The 21,300-nt window shown below is 41.8% G+C and overlaps 1 protein-coding gene across 2 annotated transcripts in view; it reads left to right on the forward strand.

Moving 5' to 3' along the window:
• Positions 1 to 21,300, forward strand: part of LONP2 (lon peptidase 2, peroxisomal) — a 94,690-nt gene that overhangs the window by 46,686 nt on the left and 26,704 nt on the right. For both annotated transcript variants that reach the window (XM_075940219.1, XM_006121177.4), the window contains exons 10-12: positions 2,655 to 2,781; positions 5,693 to 5,823; positions 21,144 to 21,286. In XM_075940219.1, the coding sequence (XP_075796334.1) occupies positions 2,655 to 2,781; positions 5,693 to 5,823; positions 21,144 to 21,286 (401 nt within the window). The remainder of the gene's footprint in view (positions 1 to 2,654; positions 2,782 to 5,692; positions 5,824 to 21,143; positions 21,287 to 21,300) is intronic.

The following is a 21,300-nucleotide window of genomic DNA, read 5'->3' on the forward strand; positions in this document are numbered from 1 at the left end:
GACCTTTGCTAAACACTGTTCTCTATTTCAGGCTTGGCAGTCTGATGGGGCTCTGGCGACTGGGTTCTCTCCATAGCGGATAAATAGGGACTCCGGATCCCTCCTTCCGTTGTGGCGACCACTACTACTCAGTGACCAACAATGGAGCACCCGCGGGGACATCCTCGAAGAAGAAGGCGAAGTTACTCACCTTGGTGAGATAACTGTTGTTCTTCGAGATGGTGTCCCCACGGGTGCTCTACTACCTGCGCTCCTCCCTGCTTCGGAGTCCGTTTCTGCTTTCTTTTTCAGACTTAGAGGCGGCCTCAAGGAACTGGTGGGGGCCGGACCGTGCAATGAGAAAAGAGCGCGAATGCCATGACTAGCGGCGCATGCACGGTCCGGCTGACGACTACTACTGGAAAATTCTCCGTCTGTGATGCTGGGGCAAGACCAGCACCACCAGTGGAGCAGCCCCGCAGACACCATCTCGAAGAACGACAGTTATCTCACCAAAGTGAGTAACTTCGCTTTTCTTCACCAGCTGCCTGATGATGTCCGCCTTTTTGAGAGATACTTTGCCATGACAGATCCCCTTCAGGATGAATGAAATACAAAGGATCGTGAAGGTATTCAAGTCATTGATCTTCTTCCATGGTTCAGTAGGGAGGTGTTGATCTTGGCCATATCTTATAGGAGTTCCATGATGGTATCTGCAGTTGTCTGCTGGGCGTGGAAATCATGGATTCACCCTAGATCTTAAATCAATTTGTCTGGATTGAGTCTCTTTTACTGCCATCGATATGCAGGGGTGCATGCTTTGTAGTGTTGAAGTGCAGTCCCATCAGTTTATCCACCTAGCTGGAGACAGAATGCATTTATTGGACGTTCTTAAGGTCATCTGTGATCAGGACCAGATCATCAATGTGGGCAGAATATTCACTGTTGCTGTACTGGTAAAAACCATCTAGACCACTGGAGATCACTCAAATGAGCAGCTCCATGGCTGGATTGAAAACAGTGCAGCTGAGGGGAGAGTCTTGCTTCACACCACTCTGAATTGGGATTTCAGGGTTCTCTCCTTTCATGGAGTGGATGGTGATGGTGAATCCTTTATAAAGTTCCCAGACCAGTTTAAAAGAGTTTTCAGGCATTTGAACTCTGTGTCAAAAATGTTTTGGTGAGGCATTAGTCTGAAAGCATTATCCAGATCAAGCCATGCTATGGACACTGCATCCATGCCCTCCTGGCTCCTTAGATGGTGGTCTGAAAGATGAAATTGTGTTCAGAGCAGCCTTTGCACAACATAAAGCCTTTCTGGATGGAGCTGATGGCTCCTGTATTCACTGACCTGTCTGTGATCCTAGTGGCGATAACAGTTTGTATGTGGTGGAACAGAGAGATGGTCTCCAGTTGCTGTGGTCGTCTCACTCACCTTCTTTATAGATGAGCACTGTCGTGAACTTCTTTCAGGTGCTGGGAGTATGGTGGAACTGTTTGCATTTGATGAAAATGGCAGTTAATACAAGGCTGCCAGGGTCTCGTTTTTGGGGAAGGTTGTAGCAAATGCCATCTTCCTCTAGGGCAGTGTTTTTGGCCTTGGTAAGTCTAATTGCTACTTCTCATGATATATCTCTGAAGCAGCATGAAGATCTTCTTTTGAAGCAACAGCAGTAGAATGCGTCTTCAAACGTGCACTCTTCCTAGGACAGAAATTCCAGTTTTCTAGGTGTAGTTTTTGCTTCAATAATTAAACTGCTAAGAACATGTACAAAACTTGATCTTAGCCATATAGACCTAGCAACATTGAAAGGAGCACTGATCCATGCAAAAAAGGCCTCCTGAGTGCTCCCTCATTCTTGTGTGGAGAGAAATCTCTCAGTAGTTTGTTTTACACTGATATTTTTTACATGGCTTACAGGGCCAGTTTTCAAGACAGTCCCAGCTAATACTCAATCCAGCAAATTCATGTACACACAACTTAACTCATATAAATTCCACTAAAGTCAATGGAATTGTTTGGGTGAATACATTCTCACACATGCATGTTTGTAGGATTGGGATCTGATTTTTGCATCTGAAATTTTGAGAGTTTAAATGGAGAGAATGCTGGTATCTAGCTACCTCACTTGAATGTTTAAGAGCTACTTGTAATAAAAAATCAGATGGATGTCTGATGTAGTTGTTTGTTGTGTATAACACATCATTCCATAAACACACTACACAAACATAGTTACACCCATAGTTGACACTGCCTGTGAAATGAGTCTTTTTTTTCAAAATTATGCCTTTGATAAATCATAGTACATAAACTGCGATAAACAGAATAATGACAGAGTATATGGACAGATGTGAAGTTTCCCCACAATGTACTTCGAAAGCATTTTCTGCTTTCATTGTTCATGCCATCTGACATGGCAGAAATCAAACTTTTTTTGTAAATCGGCAATTTTTACAAGTTATGCTTAGAAAATTTAAAACAACTGCCTAGCTGGGCAAGTAATTCATATATTGACTTAATTGACTCCTGAGATTATTTGAGATTTAAAGAGATTTGCATATAATTCAGTAAACTAACTTCTTTCTTTAAATTTCCTCAGTTTTACATTTGAGTAAGTTTGAAATCCTGGTACAGTCTAGTTAAGAAGATGTGAATGAGATGCTTTCTTTTGAAGGATATACACAAGAAGAGAAGATAGAAATTGCACATAGACACCTGATCCCTAAACAGTTAGAACAACATGGATTGACTCCTCAGCAGATTCAGATTCCACAAGTGACTACTCTGGACATCATCACCAGGTAAATGTGCTGTGTGTTACTTTTAGGCTCTAGGTTACTTTTTAGTGGTACATTAATAGAAGCATTTTAATGTGACACCATTGGAGATTAATAGGGAATGGCTTCCTTTGTAAACTAGCTAGCTAACAGAATATTCCCGTGGTTCAGCTGTTGTCATAATATGCACAATTGTTTATAAACTTGCTTCTAGCAAGTCACCTTGTTTTAATGGAATGTTTCTTTATGCCTAGACTAGAAAATCCGTTAACTTAAATATTAGAAAGTCATATACATAATTTTCCACTGTTTTTAATACCGTTGATGCAAGATGTTCCAGATATATATTAAGGCAATAAATTAACAGTGGAAAATAATACAGACTAGAAAATACATTCACAAGAGGGCTAAGTCAGGGGGTTGCTATGGGCTATCTAACTTTGAATTCCTTGACTTGTTTTGGGTATTAAAATTGCACGTACACTAGGGCAAGTAATACAGATGGGATGGAGAGTACAAGGAATCTATCTCCCATCTCAACCTTGCACACGTCACTCGAGGATGCAGGATGATCACAGACACAATGATTAGACGTACACGAAAACGGAACACGTCTGGAGATGAAAATTTGGCACAAGGCTGGAGTGATGCAGATCACTCCACATTTGACTTGAACAAAAGGTAGAAAAGGCAGCAGGCTGCACTATCCATTTCCCACTGCAGAAAGCAGGAGAGAGGACACAAAGACTGAAGGGGATGATCCTGCCTGTGTAAGACCCTGTTCGCTTTCTCCTTCCTCTGAGTGGCAGACCAAAAGAATGCCCATTGGGAAGTGCTGAGGAAGCCTTGCAGAGGGCAGCAGCATGGAGGACAGTAGACAGATGTCAGCAACATACATAGTGAGCTCCCTTGCCCCCTGCCATCCCCATCATTTTCTTTGAAAGTAAAGGTAACTCTTCTACCCAGAGTTCCTGTTTCAGGGATGTCAGAAGTACTCTTCCCATTCCTTCCCCAGCTATGTATTCCTTACCTGGGAGAAAATGTTTTTCTGCCTGCCTTCTCTGAAACTGCTCCTTGTCTCTTGGATCAAGAGTCACTTACAGGTCTGCTCCCTTCCTCAGTACCAGTGTTTCCTATAATCTGTGTACTCGGTTTCGGTAACCGGGTTTGGTTCTTTAAAGGATTTGAAACCGCAGACAGAGGAATACTTCTTTTTAGGGTCAAACAAAGATTATTTATTTTTTCTATTTACTTTATAATTAATTTTCCATTTAAATCAATTCACTATTTTTGATTCTTTTAAGACAATATAATATACAAAGAAAAAGTAGAAAAACAGTACAGTAAAAAAAAAAAACAAGAAATAATAACTTCTTCTACAGATATACCCTCCTGATTTACCTTTAAACAATTTATGGAGTTAACAATTATATAATACTCACGTTAAGAAAGATAGAAGCATTGCTTAGATTCAGGAGATATTCTTTTCTTTGTTTTTTCTTTCTTTGGATTTTTCGTTACAACTTACGACCGGTATTCGTTCCCCTTTCGGAGCTTATTTGTTCCCCTTTTGGAACTTATGTGCAGCAGCGAGATTCAGCGCCGGGGAGGAAGCCCTGGTTGATCAGACCTGGCTTTTTGGATTCGCAACCCGTCCGCTCGTGGTCTGTTTCAGCCAATCTTATATAACCTTTTTCGGTATTTTGGTACTCCTCCACTCGCCTGACAATTGCTGACATTAGATTTTTGTTGTCTCATTCTGCCCTTACAAAAAACTTTCGTCTGCTCCATTTGGGGCAGGGGTGTCCAAACTTTTTTCAAAGAGGGCCAGATTTGATGAAGTGAACATGCGTGAGGGCCGACCATTTTGCCTGACATTCTTTGAACCATTATAATTAAATGCAAATTAACTATTTTATGCAAAGTTTATTGCAAACAGAATACTTTTCATTTCGTCACATGGATGACAAATCTAAACAGGTGTTAAATCACTCTGCCTTTCATATCTGAAGGCCAGATGAAAAAAAAATTCAGGAAGCTGAAATATATGTCAGGAACATTGTAAAGTACATTACATATTATTGGTAATAAAGGCTGTCTGTCAACTTTTAAGTTAAAAAAATATGAACAGGAACATAACACCAAGTATACATGTTGTGTCCAAATATATTTATAACTGATTTAGACCAACTGACATTAACTGAGATTTTACAATGTATTCATCTCAATACATATGGATTCGTTGGGGGCCATAAAAGATAGATATTGCCAAATTACCTGTGGGGCCGTATTAAACCGGAACACGGGCCGCAATTGGCCCGCGGGCCGGACTTTGGACATGCCTGATTTGGGGTGATCAGCACTTTGTTGCATACTGCTGTCTGAGTTACTTACTTCCCTAAAAGTGGGGTTATTGTTGGTCAACCAATCAAATTTTGTTTTTATTTGTGTATCCTGTATCTGACAATGCTGCCTTTCCTTTCCACTTACAATTAAACTGGTGCTCATTTGACATATTCTGGGTAGGCCTCAACACATCCCTTTCACACTCAGGAGAGATTCACATGCCATCCAGCTGATTATATAACACTGTTCATATAAAAAATTATTCCACATATGGATGAGAAGAATCTGCACAAGGATGGAAAAGATTAGAGGGAACCTCGCCTAGTATTACTGCAAATTTTTCTGAGAAGGTGCCAGGACACAGGTGTTCCTTTATCTTTTTCCCTCTTCAGATTAGGGATGTTGAAGCCTCTTCAGAGAAATCTTTTAAACTGGAAACAAATGAAAAGGTACCATTGATAATGTATCTGTAGAGCAGTAGGAATTTGGGGGGAAGAGGGAAGCGTTGATGTGTTGGTAAGTGAAACAAGTGTTGATGGTACTCTGCTTATCGACTTAAATCCAGAGTGAAATATTGTCTCTCTGGCAGATACACTAGAGAGGCTGGAGTCCGCTCTTTGGATCGGAAATTTGGCGCCATTTGCAGAGCAGTGGCTGTGAAAGTGGCAGAAGGACAGCACAAGGAGACAAAGCCAGATCGCTCTGAAGTGACTGAAGAAGGTTTGTGTTTGTTTTCTGTACTTTAACATAAAATAGATTTGCACAGGTGTCTTCATTTGAGAAGTCTCTCCAGTTCTAGAGGCATGATTCACTACTCCAGAGGTAAATAACCATGAAAATTGTTAACTGGTTAAATGATTATATTATTACTGTTTAATTGGTTAACAGTTGGCAGCCAGCAGCCAGGGCTGTGCTCCTGTCTGGCCACTCCAGGGCAGCTGAGGTGGGATCCTGCCGGCCCACCCAGGCCATTCAGAGCAGCCGAGGCTCCAGGCTGGAGTCCCATCCAGGCAGCTCCAATGCAGCTGGGGCTGGAGTTTACTGTTCCAGCCGGGGTTTGGACCAGGGTTCTGCTGGCCCACCCAGGCCACTCTGGTCACAGCCCAACCTGCCCACCCAGCCCAGCTACGGCCAGGGTCCACATATCTGGTGAACTTGCTATCCCTGCGCTGAGGCTGCTGCCTCTGACATAGAAGCAGCAGTGTGGGGAGGGGCAGCTGCTCCATGAAGCCCTCGCTCCTGCCTTCCCCCCTTCTTCTGTGGGAGGCAGTAAGGAGGATCAGGCGCTCATGGGAAGTTAAATTAAAAGCTGGCTCATGGGATCTGGTGCTCATGGGAAGTTAAATTAAACGCTGGCTCTCCACGGGCACCAGCTGAATGGATCTGCCTTAAGCCCCACACAGCTACCTCTGTCAGAGGCTGCAGCATGAGGGGGGAGGTGCAATGTCCCCACGGACACCAGCTCCTGCCTACCCCACCTTGCTGCCTCTGATACAGAGACAGCAAGATGGGGGGGAGTACATGTAGTCGTTACAATTAAACAAACTAAGGCTTCTTGGTTAATCATTTACATAACTATACACTAACATCTCTATTCCAGATGTGGTATAATAGGGGTTTTGCATCTTAAGAATAATGTGCATTTTATAAATAATGGAAAAATAACTTTCTTGTAAACTTCCTCATTATTCGTGCCTTGTAAAATCCCTTTTTTATTTAAAGAAATGTGTAAATTGGTCTGTCATGGAAAATGGGCATGAAGAATATGAGAATAAATCAGATTTGAGTTATTTAATTTGGCATTTGAAATTATCTATACCAGTGTTTCTTAAACTTTTTAATACCGAGGAATACCAAACAATAATTTTTTTTATGGGGAACACCAAGGATTTGTTTGTTGAGGGGGAGGGAGGGGAAAGGAGGCTTGCCCCTTTAATGGCGGCTATTCCCAAGGGAAAAGTTGTTGACACCCCCCCCCCAAAAAAAGCCCCCAGGGAAAGTTGTTGAGAAAAACAAACAAAAAAGGAGGCGGGGGGGGGAGAAGTTAAGCAAAAATATCCAAACCGTTTGCCTTTTTATCAGGAGAGCAGGCATTGCTCTTTTAAGGGCAGCTATTTTGACTTCTTTTCTCCGCGGCTCACCTCCAACTGCCTCATGGCACACAACACACTTTAAGAAATGCTGATCTATATAGTCATTGTTTCTGTGGTGAACCTGATAATTTTAGAGATGACTATACAAATACTCAATAGAAGAATTGTTGAGAGCTTGGAAACCACTTGTGCATAAATTAGCTCCCAGTACACTTTTATGCTAGCACTTTTCTCGGGCTTTGGAAATGAACATTAGCTTGCTGCCAGTCCTGTGCGCATCCACTACCTGACATCTTGCTGCACAGTCCGCTTTTCTCCAAACAACTTTCTTAGCCAATTTTTGTTTTGTCAATTATGATAGCAGACAGACTAATTAGGACCAAAAGCAATAACCACAGATGGAAGTTTGATACTAGATACAAGTTGTAGCTGTGGAATAGCTGGGAACCTAAAACAGTCTGTGATTATCATATCTTTTTCGAGAGAGAAAAACAAATCAGTTTTTATAGCATTTCAACATTCATATTAACAGTACTATCAATATTTTTTCACTATTTTAAAAAATCCTCAATGCCTGCCCATCTACTTTGACACTAAAAAGAGATTATATCTAGATAAATTGAGGCTGAGTAATGGAAAAGATATGTGAGGAATGTGGGAGTGAGAGTTGAGGGGTGAGGAATGGCTCAGGGCAGGAGGTGAGGGGGCAGGAATCAGGGAAGGACATTGGGAGGAGTGGGAGTTCAGGGGAGAGATTGAGGGGCTCAAGGCAAGAGTTGGAGGTATCTACTGACTTCTCCCTGGGAGTCAGGCTAAGGCGAGGAGACATGGGCTCAGGGGTGGGACAGACAACTAAACACCGACCTTGCTGTAAATTAAGTTAATTGGAAGCTGCAGACCAAATTTGATTACCCTAGCTCTTACCGTTTAGGAGGAGTTCTTGAACAAACAGACTTGCAGACAGACGGCTTGCAGACAGACATAGGCACATTACAAGCCTGTAGAGTATTATCTGCAGAGTATTGTGTGTTAATTTCGTTTGGTTCATAGAACTTCTTTGCTTCTTGGATTCCAGCCCTAAGCTTTTAGGCAAATCAACATGATGGAAATTGTCAGAGCAGATTGCACAGAAAAAAGCATTCTGTAAGTGAATGCAGGCTCTGGAGAGGCTGGGAGAGAATACTGCTCTTACAGTAGTTGAAACGTATGATTAACTCAAACTGCTTGAAACTTTTACCTCATTTTGAGGCTTATTTGCTATTTAGTTTTCCATTGACACTGGTGGTGTTGATGCAGCTATTTGCTAGCCATAGGCATTATGGCTATTTTTCCTCTCCAACTGGACTAGAGGGTGTAAAGACTTTAATATTTTGTTCTGACTGGATCCTCTCTTTATATTTAAAACTGTTTTCTATTTTTTACTTTGTGAGAGGAGGCATACATGCTGTTCGCTTGTGACTGTGCCGTAGGACAGGATGATAAAACTTTGAGAGCAGGTGTTTTGTCTCTGTGTTGAATGCCATCTTTCCAATTGGGATTTCGTAGAAAAACACACAAAAGTAGACCTTCAGTGGGTGCCTTGTGGCTTTCTCTCTTTGCCACTTTTCTTTTCTCTGAAGGAAGAATTTCTACTTTCTTCCTAGATTGCTAAGTAGCATCATAACTTATATCACACATAATAATACTGTGCTCTTGTATAACAAGTTTCATATGTCAACCTCAAAGTTATATACAATGGAGGTAAGTACAATTATCCTCATTTTACAAATGGAAAACTGAGGCATAGATAAGTGAAAGGACTTGTCCAAGGTGAGCTGGAAATAGAACTTGGTTATCTGGAATCCTAGCCAACTGCTTTATTCATGAAACCACAGGGCCTCTCTATTAAAAATGCATCTTTCTTAAAATATCTCTAATATTTACAGTAGTAAATATTAAAATCAGGTGCTTATTCATAGGCTTGTAAGAGTTTTCATGTCTTCTCACCATTTATTTTTGGTTCAGAATTACTATCCCGTGGGTAAGAAGTACCAATAATAACCACACAAATATTTTTTATTCGGTACTGAGGCAAAAGCATGTTATGTCCTCAGAATGTTTTAAATGTGAATTACAAAATGTATTCTGGCTTGTGCTGTCAAGATGTAGAATATAGTTGAGAGATTGTTTTTCTGTTTGACTGTGGGAGTATTGGTAACATATTGGTTATATATATATAAATAAATAACACTAAAAGGACACTTAAAATAGACAAATAGTGGGGGAGGGGGGGAGAGAGAGAGGGAGAAACGGTCTAGATAGTGCTGGGTAACTTTCAAAGTTCCTAGCAAGCCTGAACGTTTTTCCACAATACAGTAACCTTTATGCTAATCACCAAAAGCCATAGAGAATGTTGGACATTATGCATAACGGAGAACATAAGAGGGTAGGAGAAAATACATATAGATACTATATGCCAAGGGTTTTTTCATGCAATATAAATTTTCAGGTGGCCATTCCATATTGAAAGTGGAGACTTTTCTGAGACCAGGAAAAAATCAGGTTAGTAATATGCGGTTCAGTAAGCTCTTAAGACTTTTTCTTGTAGAAATATCCTACTAACTAGCATATAAAGACTAGTAAAGAAAGAAGCATATAAAGGGATTTGACTAATTGAAAAAGTCTGTTACATGCTATTTCTGTGTAAATCCATTTAAATCTGTTTTTCAGAATTTTCCTTGCTATTTTTTTCTTATCCAATACTTGTGCTTATCCAGTCTTCTCTTTTAACTTGCCATTTCCTGTGCTCCCATGAGATCATAAAAATTTCCACAGAAATAATATGTAATGTCAGAAAATTGATTATAAGCCAAATTCAGTGCTGGCTGACACTCAAGACTTTACCCCCATAACTACATAGTTTGCCATCTGCTTCATCCTACACTGAAAGAACACTTTTATGTACACTTCTATCTACACTAACAAAAAGAGAGCTACAGGTAATCAGAAGCAAAATATTTTGTGTCTCTTAACTTTGTTCCAGTTTGAAAACTTTTTTCAAATAGAATAGTTCTGTGTATATACATGGCATGTCTTTAAAATTTTTCATTAAATTGAAAGTTATCATACATTTTAGAAGGACTCACGTAAATGGTGGATAAATGAAAAAATGTTTCATTATTTTTCAAGGCTTCTCTGATGTTTTGGGCTTCACCCAGACCAATGACGAATTCTGTCAGTAGTTGCTCTGTAATGTTGGGGGCCTTTGTGGTTCAGTTCCCTGACACCAAAAGCCTTCTCATAGGCAAAAGGTTTAACCTTGGTTCTCACTAGCCTACTTATTCTTTGCAGGATGACACCGACATCTCTGTCAGTCCCACATCTCACCAAATATGTCCTCCCTGAGTTCTTAACTACCAGATACTCAGACCATTCCCCTCTGGTTCATCACTCTGGAGGGTATGGAGCCAGCCACCCAGTTATCAGCTCACTTTGGCATTGACACGCCACCTGCTTCAGATACAAATAAACAAAAAGTTTAATAGAAAAACCACAGATTCAACGATGAAATAGTAAGGGAACAGCAAAACTATGCAAGTTACATAGAAAATAAACGTAAGCTCAGGCTTTACAGGTTACAGCCATGTTAGTCTGTTTCAGCAAAACCAGCATGGAGTCCAGTGGCACCTTAAATACTAACAATTTTGTTATGGCATAAGCTTTGCTGAGTTGCAACTCACTTCATCAGATGCATGAAGTGGGGGAGGAAAAGTAACAGATAGTAAGGATACAGAGATCGAAGTGTTACATCAGAGTTGATTCAGTCAGGGTGGATGTGGATAAGAGCACAAAGTATGAAGAAACGGATTGACAAAGCCAGGAGGGTACCCAGAAGTCACCTACTATATGACATACCCAATACAGAAAGCAACAGAATGCCACTGGCCATTTTCTACAGCCCCCAGCTAAAACCTCTTGTACATATCATCAGAGATCTACAGCCTATCCAAGATGACGATTCCTTGATCTCACAGACCTTGAGAAGCAGGCTAGTTCTCACCTATAGACAGCCCCCCAACCTGAAACACATATTCACCCCCAACCATACACCTCACAACAGAAACACTAACCCAGGAACCAGTCTCTGCCACAAATCCTATTGCCAACTCTATCCATACATCTCCCCTAGTGACATCATGATAGGACCTAACCACATCAGCCATACTATCAAAGTCTGGTTCACCTGCACATCTTCTAATTTAATATAGGCCATCATGTGCCAGCAATGCCTCTCTACCATGTATGTTGGACAAACCAGACTGTCTCTATGCAACAGAATAAATGGACATGAATCAGACTTCAATAATGGTAGCATACAAAAACCAGTGGGATAACATCTTAACCTCCTTAGACATGCAGTTGCGGACTTGAAAGTTGCCATCCTCAAGCAAAAAAACTTCAGAACAGGCTACAGTCTGAAGCTTCTGAGCTGGAATTCATATGCAAATTTGACACCATCAGAATAGGTCTGAATAGAGACTATAATGAGCTAGACATTCCCAATAAGTCATTTTCCACTTTGGGTATGCTCTTCTTTTTATCAACATCCACCCTAAATTGATTTGACCCATAACCTTTTGAGAAATACCTACGGCCTGATCCTGCAAAAGTTGAACATGTGTTTGCAAGATGGAGTAGTAATTGTGTGAGTTTCAGGATTAGGCCCTTGAAAGAAAAAAACCCTTACATTTATGGAATGACAGCTGAATATGTAGTTAAGCTTTACAGTAAAATGCTGGAGAAAAGAAAATTATGCATTAGATAACTTAGGCTGACTGTTGGGTCCAGATTAGGGATGTTAAATATTGGTTAATTGAATAGTTGATTAACCTCATGAATTCTTATCAGTTAGTTGACTATTCTGTAGCCCCCAGGCAGCCTCTGTTTGAGGGGGAGGGGTCCATGCTCCTAGACCCAGCACAAGCTGGAACTGGGTCGGGCTGCCTGCCCTCCTGGCTCCGAATACTCTTTAAATGCAGTGCCACAGCAGGGGTAGGTTCTGAACCCAGTGCAAGCCGGGACTGAGCCAGGCTGCTGGCCAGCTTGCTAAAAATTTTACTGGCAAGGGATTGGGGGAGGGGGAAATGCATGTAGTCTATAGCAGCGTTTCCCAAAGTGTGGTCCATGGCCCGGTAGCATTCCCTATAAAATAAATAAATACCAGTCCTCAGAGAAATTCTTGGCAAAGAGCCCATGGCAGCAGCATCTCTGCCGACCATGCACCTGGGCGTCAGGGCTAGATCTGGCAGGCACTAAGATCCAGGGAGAAGGCTGGGCGCCGTGCGCACCGATGCAGAATTCCCAGCCCTAGCCAATAAAGCAGCCGGGATTGGACCCAAGAGGAGGGGGCGGAACAACCTGCTGGACAAGGAGGGCCAGCGCGGGCTTCCTGTGGAGTCGGGGGCAGTTCTGCAGCTGTGTGCCAGGTCCCAGAGGTGTGCAGGCTGCTCTCCCCCCGCCCCAACGGCTGGCACGGTACCTAAAATGCGGGTCCATCGCGCGCTGGGGACTTTGTTCCCCTGCTGCTTTCCTGTACGTGGGGGAGGGGCTGGGAGTCTGGGACTGCACAGGCTCCGGCTGCTCGGTCGGCACACGCTGCTGTGGAGAGCGGAGGGGCAAAGCGCGTTCTGCCCAAGTATTTGTTGCTGTCACGGTGCGTGTCAAAAGCTTTGCTAAAGTTGGCACTGGGGTCTTTGGGAGGACCAGAAACAACTTATTTGTGTATTCATCATTTGCTTAATGAACATGCAAATAAATGTTACCGGTCCTCCAAAAGCTCATGAATAGATTTACTGGTCCCCAGTATCAAAAAGATTGGGAACCGCTGGTCTATAGCATTAACCTATAAGCTTTTGCTTATCGGTTAATCGACTATACTATTACATCCCTATTCCAGATGTCACTCACTGGATGAAGATTGCTTTAGAAGAAATAGATTATGATCCACATTCTGCTCTTACTCCAGAGGAAGTCTGAAGTTGTAACACCACTCATATCACAGGAATTGCTAGGTCTTTATTGTATTGGTGTAATAGAGAGAAAAATTTTAGCCCTTCGTCCTTGAAACAGGTACGCTTAAGAAAAGTTACTTCTCTGTAGTATTCCTTTCACTTAAACAGATCAGTGATGGGCAACCAATAGTAGTGAGTGGGCCGCATGAGTGGCCTTTCTGCATCTCAGTTGGCCACACAGCCCTAAGGGGTTCTACCTGCAGCCCAAGAACCCCCTGTCTGATCTTCTGCCCCATGTACCCGTTGTGCACTGGGGCCTCACGCTTCCTCTTCCTTCCCCTCCCTCCCAGCACTTTGTAAGCACTACAAATTGCCTGATTCACACTCCGTCCCTTCCCTCCGAGCGCTTGAACAGCCGCGAATCAGCAGATTCATGCTCCCAAAGTGCTGGGAGGGGGAGAAATAGGAAGTGTGGGGCTCTTGTGCCCCAGTGCAAGAGGAGCATGTTTTGGGGATGGAGGAACAGGGACATACAGAGGTTCCATGGGTTGCAGGTGGAGCCCCAGTGGGCCACAGATTGCCTACCACTGGATTAGATTCTATCCCTCCATCTCCTTTTTCCCCTCCCACAATTCCACATGCACACTTTATTCTTTTGAAAATTGGAGTTAATATTTCTCATTGAATCTAATAATGTTAAATAGTTCCTAAATAATTGTTTCTATACAGTTTTGGTAGATCAGTGAGATAAGACTAACTACCCAGAACTGAAGAAGATCTCTGTGGAGCTTGAAAGCTCATTTTTTTTCCTAATAAAACATACTCCCTCCTGCACTTTCTCTCTTTCATATCCTAGGACCAACATGTCCACAAAACACAGCAAACAGTAGCGAGGTAGCGTGTCATGTAACCTGCATTATGATTTATGGTGGTAGCTTTGTTGTGCATGTGCATGTGCATATGCTTATAATTAATGCAAATTTGATTATTTGGTATTTTGTGGATTTCTCATGTTCAGTACACTTGTTTGTTTCGACATTGCAATGAGAAAGTATGATCTTTGGAGTAAAAAAAAATTAGAGTTGGTTATAATTAGGCTTTGGCACATTTAGCATACATTTAATATTATATAAGAAAGGGTCAAGGTTGAAGTTAATTGTGTAGAAGATGGGGAAATGTTGAGTGCCTTATGTTACAGAATATAGAACAGTGCTTACTCAATTAGGTTATTAAAGCACGAAGAAAACAGAAGCTTATTTTTTAATAAGGCAGATGGCCTCAGCAATTAACTACCAATTCGTTTACAAGAAGCTTCTGTGTATGCCTCAGCTGCATACAGAGAACTAGATACTGTAAAAAGCAGGCAGAAATACTCATATAGAAACCGTGTCTTTCCTTGAGGGTGGGGGGGGGAGAATCTGACTTAAAATATCTTGACTTATGACAAAACCAGGCTGTGCTTATGCTTCCTGAATATTTAGTCTCATTTAAAAAAGTCTAACATTATGCATCTGCTAAAAAAAATAATTAACAGCTTGTTCATGTCTTGAAGGCACAGAGTTAATTAAAGTTGATAGCACTAATCTTCCACTGTCATTTCCAGCCAAGTTGCTAGAGAAGCATACAGGAGCTGCTTCTTTGGGCATGTCTACACTATGAGCTATGACTATGACTCCTAGGTTGTGTACACAACCTCACAATCTGTGATTGAGCTAGCATAAGTATAAATAGTAGCATGGGTGTGATAGCAGTGAAGTACTTACCCACCCGTTGCAGGCAACTTTTAAACTCAGCATGGTTAAGATGTTCCCTTCCTACCTATGCTACCATAGTACACTACTGTTCATAGAAGATGAAAGCTAGTATGAGTTTGTGAATGTGAGCCAGGAATTCCACCCCTACCTCGTAGAGCAGATACAGCCTTAGTCCTCCCATGACCAAATTGATAGATGCAAACATATGTTGGTTGTTTAGAGGCTTTGGGTCAGAAAAAGTATCATTTGGGCCCTGCTTCTCCTGTTATCACTTCTATTCTTTTCATAGCTATTTTATCCCATTGTGCTTTCATTTGTATACTGCTTCAGCAGAAATCCCAGTCCAACATATGATATAAAGCATTGAAGGGTCCCCAGACTGAGGAGGAGTTTCAAAGGAACTGATGGTTGTATGTTGAAAATGAAAAAGTTCATTGTGGAATTTAAGTTTCTTTAGTGTCAATAAGTGAAGTGAGGTTAATGAGGATGTTACTAATGATTTAACAAGAGACTTCCTTGATTGTTAGTGTTTGCATTGTTTTTTGTAAGGGCATGCCAGAGAGTTAAAAAGGCAGTTTGTTATTAATCTGCCCTATGAAATGCAGACAGAGGCTAGATCTACATTAGACCTGCAGGGTCAGCTTAAGGTGCATAACTCCAGCTACATAGAATACATAGCTGGAATCACCTTACCTTAAGCCAAGCTTGGTGGCATCCCCACAGTGGGAGGCTGACTAGAGCAAAGGCTTCCGTTGGCTTCTCTTACTCTTCGCAACTGAGAGGAGTAGAGGCACCAGCTAGACCGGCAATCAGCATTTGATTTATGGGTCTTATCTAGACCCACTAAATCGAATGCCAGAAGGTCAATCTCTGGCGCGGCGAGTGAAGACGTACCCTTAGTGTCTCATACTATTCCTCATGGATACCTTATGAAAGAGGACAGCTCTCAGTATTTAATTAAATGGATGAATTCATATATTTGAAAGTGTTGGTCTGGAAAGGACTATTCCTGTACATCTTTGATTAACATTCATAGAAATTATGTAACTCCACTGGATTGGGAGAGAAGTAAATCTCTCTCTGAAATTAAGAACAGTCCACTTGAATTGGGGGGCGAAGCTTCAAAGAAAAGAAAGCTGTGTGACGTAGTGTTCTCTTAAAGCAGCAGAAGTTGATTCCCTAAAGTAGTATAGCGGGGAGAGGGAAGGCTTGGAATCAGTACATCATGCCATAATAAAGCATTCCTTCTGTAAGTAAATTTTTAGATTTTATTAGCTTGTTCCTAGATTATTTATTTTTAGTTCTTTGGGTAGCACCATCACCATTATGCATCTGAGTACAAACAGTGCCTACTACATTAGAGGGCGCAGGGCACCTAGGCGCTCCTCCAAAACCCAAATAATAATGTTTGACAAGACTGCCATGGAAATATCTGTATATTTCCAGCATGTTGCATCATGCTCTAAAGGGAATGGTAATCACTCGTCTGCATCTGGATCAGATGCCGCAGGCAAGTGAGTCCTTATTTGCATTCTCTTCTTCAGTACCCTATCACTTGTATGCCAGCATACATGGAGGCTGAGTGCAAATAAAATCCTTGCTCTGTTTACATTATTTGGCATATTCAGGCTGGCAGCAGCATGCAAAATGTTATATGTGCAGAACTAGTCTTAAGAGAGAGTTGGAGCTATCTGTCAAAGGTATTGGGTACCCAGACTGAGAGTCACTGTGTAACCCTCTTGCCTTCAGTAGAGGAAGACTTGTTTATGCCTCCTGTCTGTTAGCACTCTCCTCTGTGCAGTGCCAGCCCTGATGTTACCTGGCAAGTTGGGAATGTGTGCTGAGAAGAGGTTTAACGTCCGTGACTTTACTGCTAGGACCGGGGTCCCGTCGCAGAAGGCTGACAGACGCCCTGGGCCTATAGGTAGAGCCTATTACATCTCAGATTTTAGCTGATAGAATACAGGATCCCTTCGCAGCGGGCAGTCTAGGAAAGACTGAGAGAGATGCCCCAATGGATCTGTCACCTGGGAGTGACACAATCCAAACGCCCAAGCTCTTCCTATACCTGTCCCTTATGACTGGCTGAAGTTCTTTTAAATTGTGCTTGGTTCTGTTACAGCAACTGAAGGAGTCAGGTTACAGCTTAAACAGTTACAGGTTTATTAAGGAAGCTTATAAATCATATGGTTACAATGGCTATTGCTCTATTTCTTAACTGCTAGCAAATATAGATCTTAAAAATGGTTACAAAGAAGATAAAGATAGAAGAATAGAAATAATGGTACCAAGTGACAGCTTAATCTTTAAAGAGCTCTAAGTCTATGTGTACACTTAAGACACAGAACCACATCCAGGTACAATTTTTACCCCTTTCTGTGCCTCTCGACTCCAGTGTGTCAGGCCAGGGCTGGTCCCTCAATTCCTAGGAAAGACGAAAATATGAGGTGGGCGTCCCCATGAAACCTCGGGAGGTCAAAACACCTAACCCCACCAGCAGGTAGAGGGGTAGATTGACACTCAAAGTGAGTGTGCTGCTGGACCCATCTTTATACCCATGGGGTAACGTATTTCTCTTTCTTATCTGTGATGCCAAATGGTGCTGGTCTGTCTTTTGTGAGACCTGTTCTTACAAGGGAGTTGTGAACTTAATTTACATTTGTGAGAGAGAACTAAATTGGAAGTACTGGAGATTCTTTTCTCAGTAGGAGATTCCTCTCCCAGGGGACTATGTGGTCATATCAACATGGGTGCCAGCCGGGGCAGTTCTCGCAGCCTCGAGGTCAGCTTATTGCCTTAATTGCTCTCTCCTCATATTTATGATTTCAGCTTCTCAGGATCAGATGAGCCAGCATAGACTATGCTGATTGTATTGCTCCTTCTCTGCCCTGTATGCTTCAGGAACCTCAGAGAGGCAAATAAGATGGATGAGATGGGGGGTGTCTGTCTGGCTACAGTACCTCAGTGACTGACCCTTTTGAAGCATTGCTTTGTGCCATCCAACTACTTAGCCACAGAATAACCAGGTCTGCTGTGTCACCATTGTACACACAAGCTTGTAAGATTCAGCTCAGGATCAGCAACTTGTTATCATGGCGCTGAGATGTGGTTACATTGAAAACAGCAATTCATTTGTTCTCCAAGGGGTATGTCTACACTACCCCGCTAGTTCGAACTAGCGGGGTAATGTATGCATACCGAACGTGCTAATGAAGCCCAGGATTTGAATTTCCCGGGCTTCATTAGCATAAAGCCGGCTCCGCCATTTTTAAAAGCCGGCTAGTGCGAACCCCGTGCCGCGCGGCTACACGCGGCACGGGCTAGATAGTTCGGAACAACTACGTAGTTCGAACTATCTGTACGCCTCGTGGAACGAGGTGTACAGATAGTTCGAACTACGTAGCCATTCCGATCTATCTAGCCCGTGCCGCCTGTAGCCGCGCGGCACGGGGTTCGCACTAGCCGGCTTTTAAAAATGGCGGAGCCGGCTTTATGCTAATGAAGCCCAGGAAATTCAAATCCCGGGCTTCATTAGCACGTTTGGTATGCATACATTACCCCGCTAGTTCGAACTAGTGGGGTGGTGTAGACATACCCCAAGATTCTAATGCTAATGAGTAAGGATAATGGAAACAAAAGGGTTACCTATGAACAAAATCATAACACGTTCTAGAGCCTAAACAAGCTAAACCTGTTCAAAGAAGCTTCTCTGACCCTAAATATCTTATGCAGTACTTGTAGCCAAGGCTGATTGAGATCTTACTTTCATTAATGTCAACAGGCTGCCTGTTTGTTTCATAAATGCAGGATAAGGGTGTGTCTTCCTTGCCACCTTATACTTAGTAAAGATACAGGTGAATACATACCCCATTTGACAGGAAATCTGTTTTTCCATGCTGCTGTAATACAGGAACTAAGAACATACTTCGGTGAAACAGAATGTGCATACTACAGTCAGGATATCCTAGTAGCACTCTTGCCAGTTGTCACTGATAGCTTTTTCAGGTCACAAGTGTGCAAATAATTATACATTCACAGATAGTCTGGGTTAAGAAAGCTTTGATGCTTATCTGTTAAAGGTATTTTATAAAGCCCCCATTACTGAGCAGTTCTTTGTCTTCACCCATGTCAGAAAGGGAAAAGTGCTCTTATCCCTGTTTTACGTATGTGGAACTAAGGCAGAGAGGGACAGAGTGACTTGCCTAAAATCACACAGGAAGCCTATGGATAGAGCAGGACATTGAAGCCAGGTTGCCTGAATCTCAAGCTAGTACCCAAACTATTGGATCATCTTCTTTTGTGGCCCTCAAGTATTTTGTTTAAAATGGAACCTCTACACAAGTGCAACAGTGATATTGTTGCAGCGTATAGTCACAGAAGGGACTTTTCTGTTGGTGTAATAGATCTGCCCCTTTGAGAAATGATATCTAGGGAAACAGAACAATTCTTTTGATCTAGCTGCATCTACAGTGAGGGTTAGCTCAGCCAAAATATGCTGCCCGAGTCTGGAAATCTTGCACAGCCTTGAGCAATGTAATGTGACTAGGTTGATCTAAGTTTTAGATGTAGAAAAGGCTTAAGGGTCAGGCTAGTTGGATCGCATACCCCTGTAAGATACATAAACAACACATAAATCACGGCCAGATAGGCTCTTTATAGAAATATTTATCTTTGCGTAGGAGTTTCCTTATGGTATTGGTAGTTTTGGGGACACCTTGGAAAGAGGCAACACATCCAACAAAGAGGTAGAGACACTCATTTTAGTAGTACAGTACTCCATTGCAAAGATAACGATGCAAGACAAAGCAGCTGCACTAAATCATGGTCTTATTGAAATCATTTGGAGTTTTTCCTATTGACTTTAGTTTTGCTCAGTGTGTGCCCAGCTAGCCACCATGTAAACTAGGGAAGTCAGTTGTGTGTGTAGAGTTCTAAGAAGCCAAAAGCAGCTATCTAAGATCATCTGAAGAAATGGGAGCACTGTTTGAGAGCTCATGCATTGCTGAACTGGGTTGGTATATTGCTCTGAGCGCCTATCATGTGAAATCCAGCATGTCAGGATCTGATGAGCCACCATGAGACCCATCTGCATTTGGCACAGGCCTCTTTCTTCTTTATACATACTGAAAGCAGCAGACTTCTCATTCTCTGCCACCTCAACTGGCAGCTATCAGTGATTGATGGGACACACGGCTTGAGGATAGGAATGAAATCTGTGGATTGAGGTGGGGGGAAGAGGGAAGTGGAGCTAGCAAACTTCAGTCCTTGTTTGACGGTAAGGATATCAATAACTTTCTTTGGGCAGAGGATGTGCTAGGGTTTAAACAAAGTGTTTGAATATCATTTTAATGAGTTGTTTTGTACCATAACTATGGAAGTGGTTACATTTAAAATGAGATGAGTTTCTGTTCTATGCTCAGTGTTTGTGTATTGTTAATGGAATCCCCAAGTCGTCTACACCCATGTATTACTGTATTGCTTAAACCAGATTGAACACCAAAGGAAGGTAATAGTAGCTAATTGCAGGCATATAGCAAAACAATATCTGGTTCAGGCCTAGTCCAGGTGTACTGTTGCTTCATTTTATGTAGAACTTGTTTTGAGTGTTGCCAATTAAATATTCAGTTCATTTGCCGCATTTAAAAAAAAAAGAGCAGGACTATGCTACGGTGATAATATTTACAAAATACTAGCAAAAACCAGAACAATACCTATGTTGTTTCCACATGCAGCACAACTGTTTCTGTATAATGGTACATTAACTGTGCTCATACCGTACAAATACTGTGCATAGAGCTGAGGGAAAATATAAACCCCAAAGCAAACTTTGTGCATTTTGTTCTGTGGATGCATTACTTGAATGTCTTACTATTTTAAACAACCTAGTCTTAAGAAATCATTTGTAGATCAACACTCCTTTTCTCCCATCATCATCTCTGAGTTAACTGTTATCCCTTCTGAGCCACTAAAATAACTCCGATGTTTAAGTCTGATAGTAAAATTGGAGAACACATAATCTTGTCTTGGATATTTTCTTATCTGATAAGTGGATATTTTTGAAACACTTAAATGTTTTAGGCTTGTTTATAAACTACTTTAAATTATCTTGATCTTCTGAGTGTTTGTTTTCCTCTGTGGTAATACAGAATGTTATCAGCTAAGAAATACTATTGAAAACCCTAAGTGAGATTTTCTTTCCTTAGACTGTAGAGAGCATGTTGCAGAAGATGCAAAAACTGAATCCATCAGTGACACACCTGACCTGGCTCTGCCACCTGAAATGCCTATATTAATTGATTTTCATGCCTTAAAAGATATCCTCGGGCCACCTATGTATGAAATGGAGGTAACCATTTTTCA

The sequence above is a fragment of the Pelodiscus sinensis genome, chromosome 12, assembly GCF_049634645.1.
Source record: "Pelodiscus sinensis isolate JC-2024 chromosome 12, ASM4963464v1, whole genome shotgun sequence".
NCBI classification, from domain to species: Eukaryota; Metazoa; Chordata; order Testudines; family Trionychidae; genus Pelodiscus; species Pelodiscus sinensis.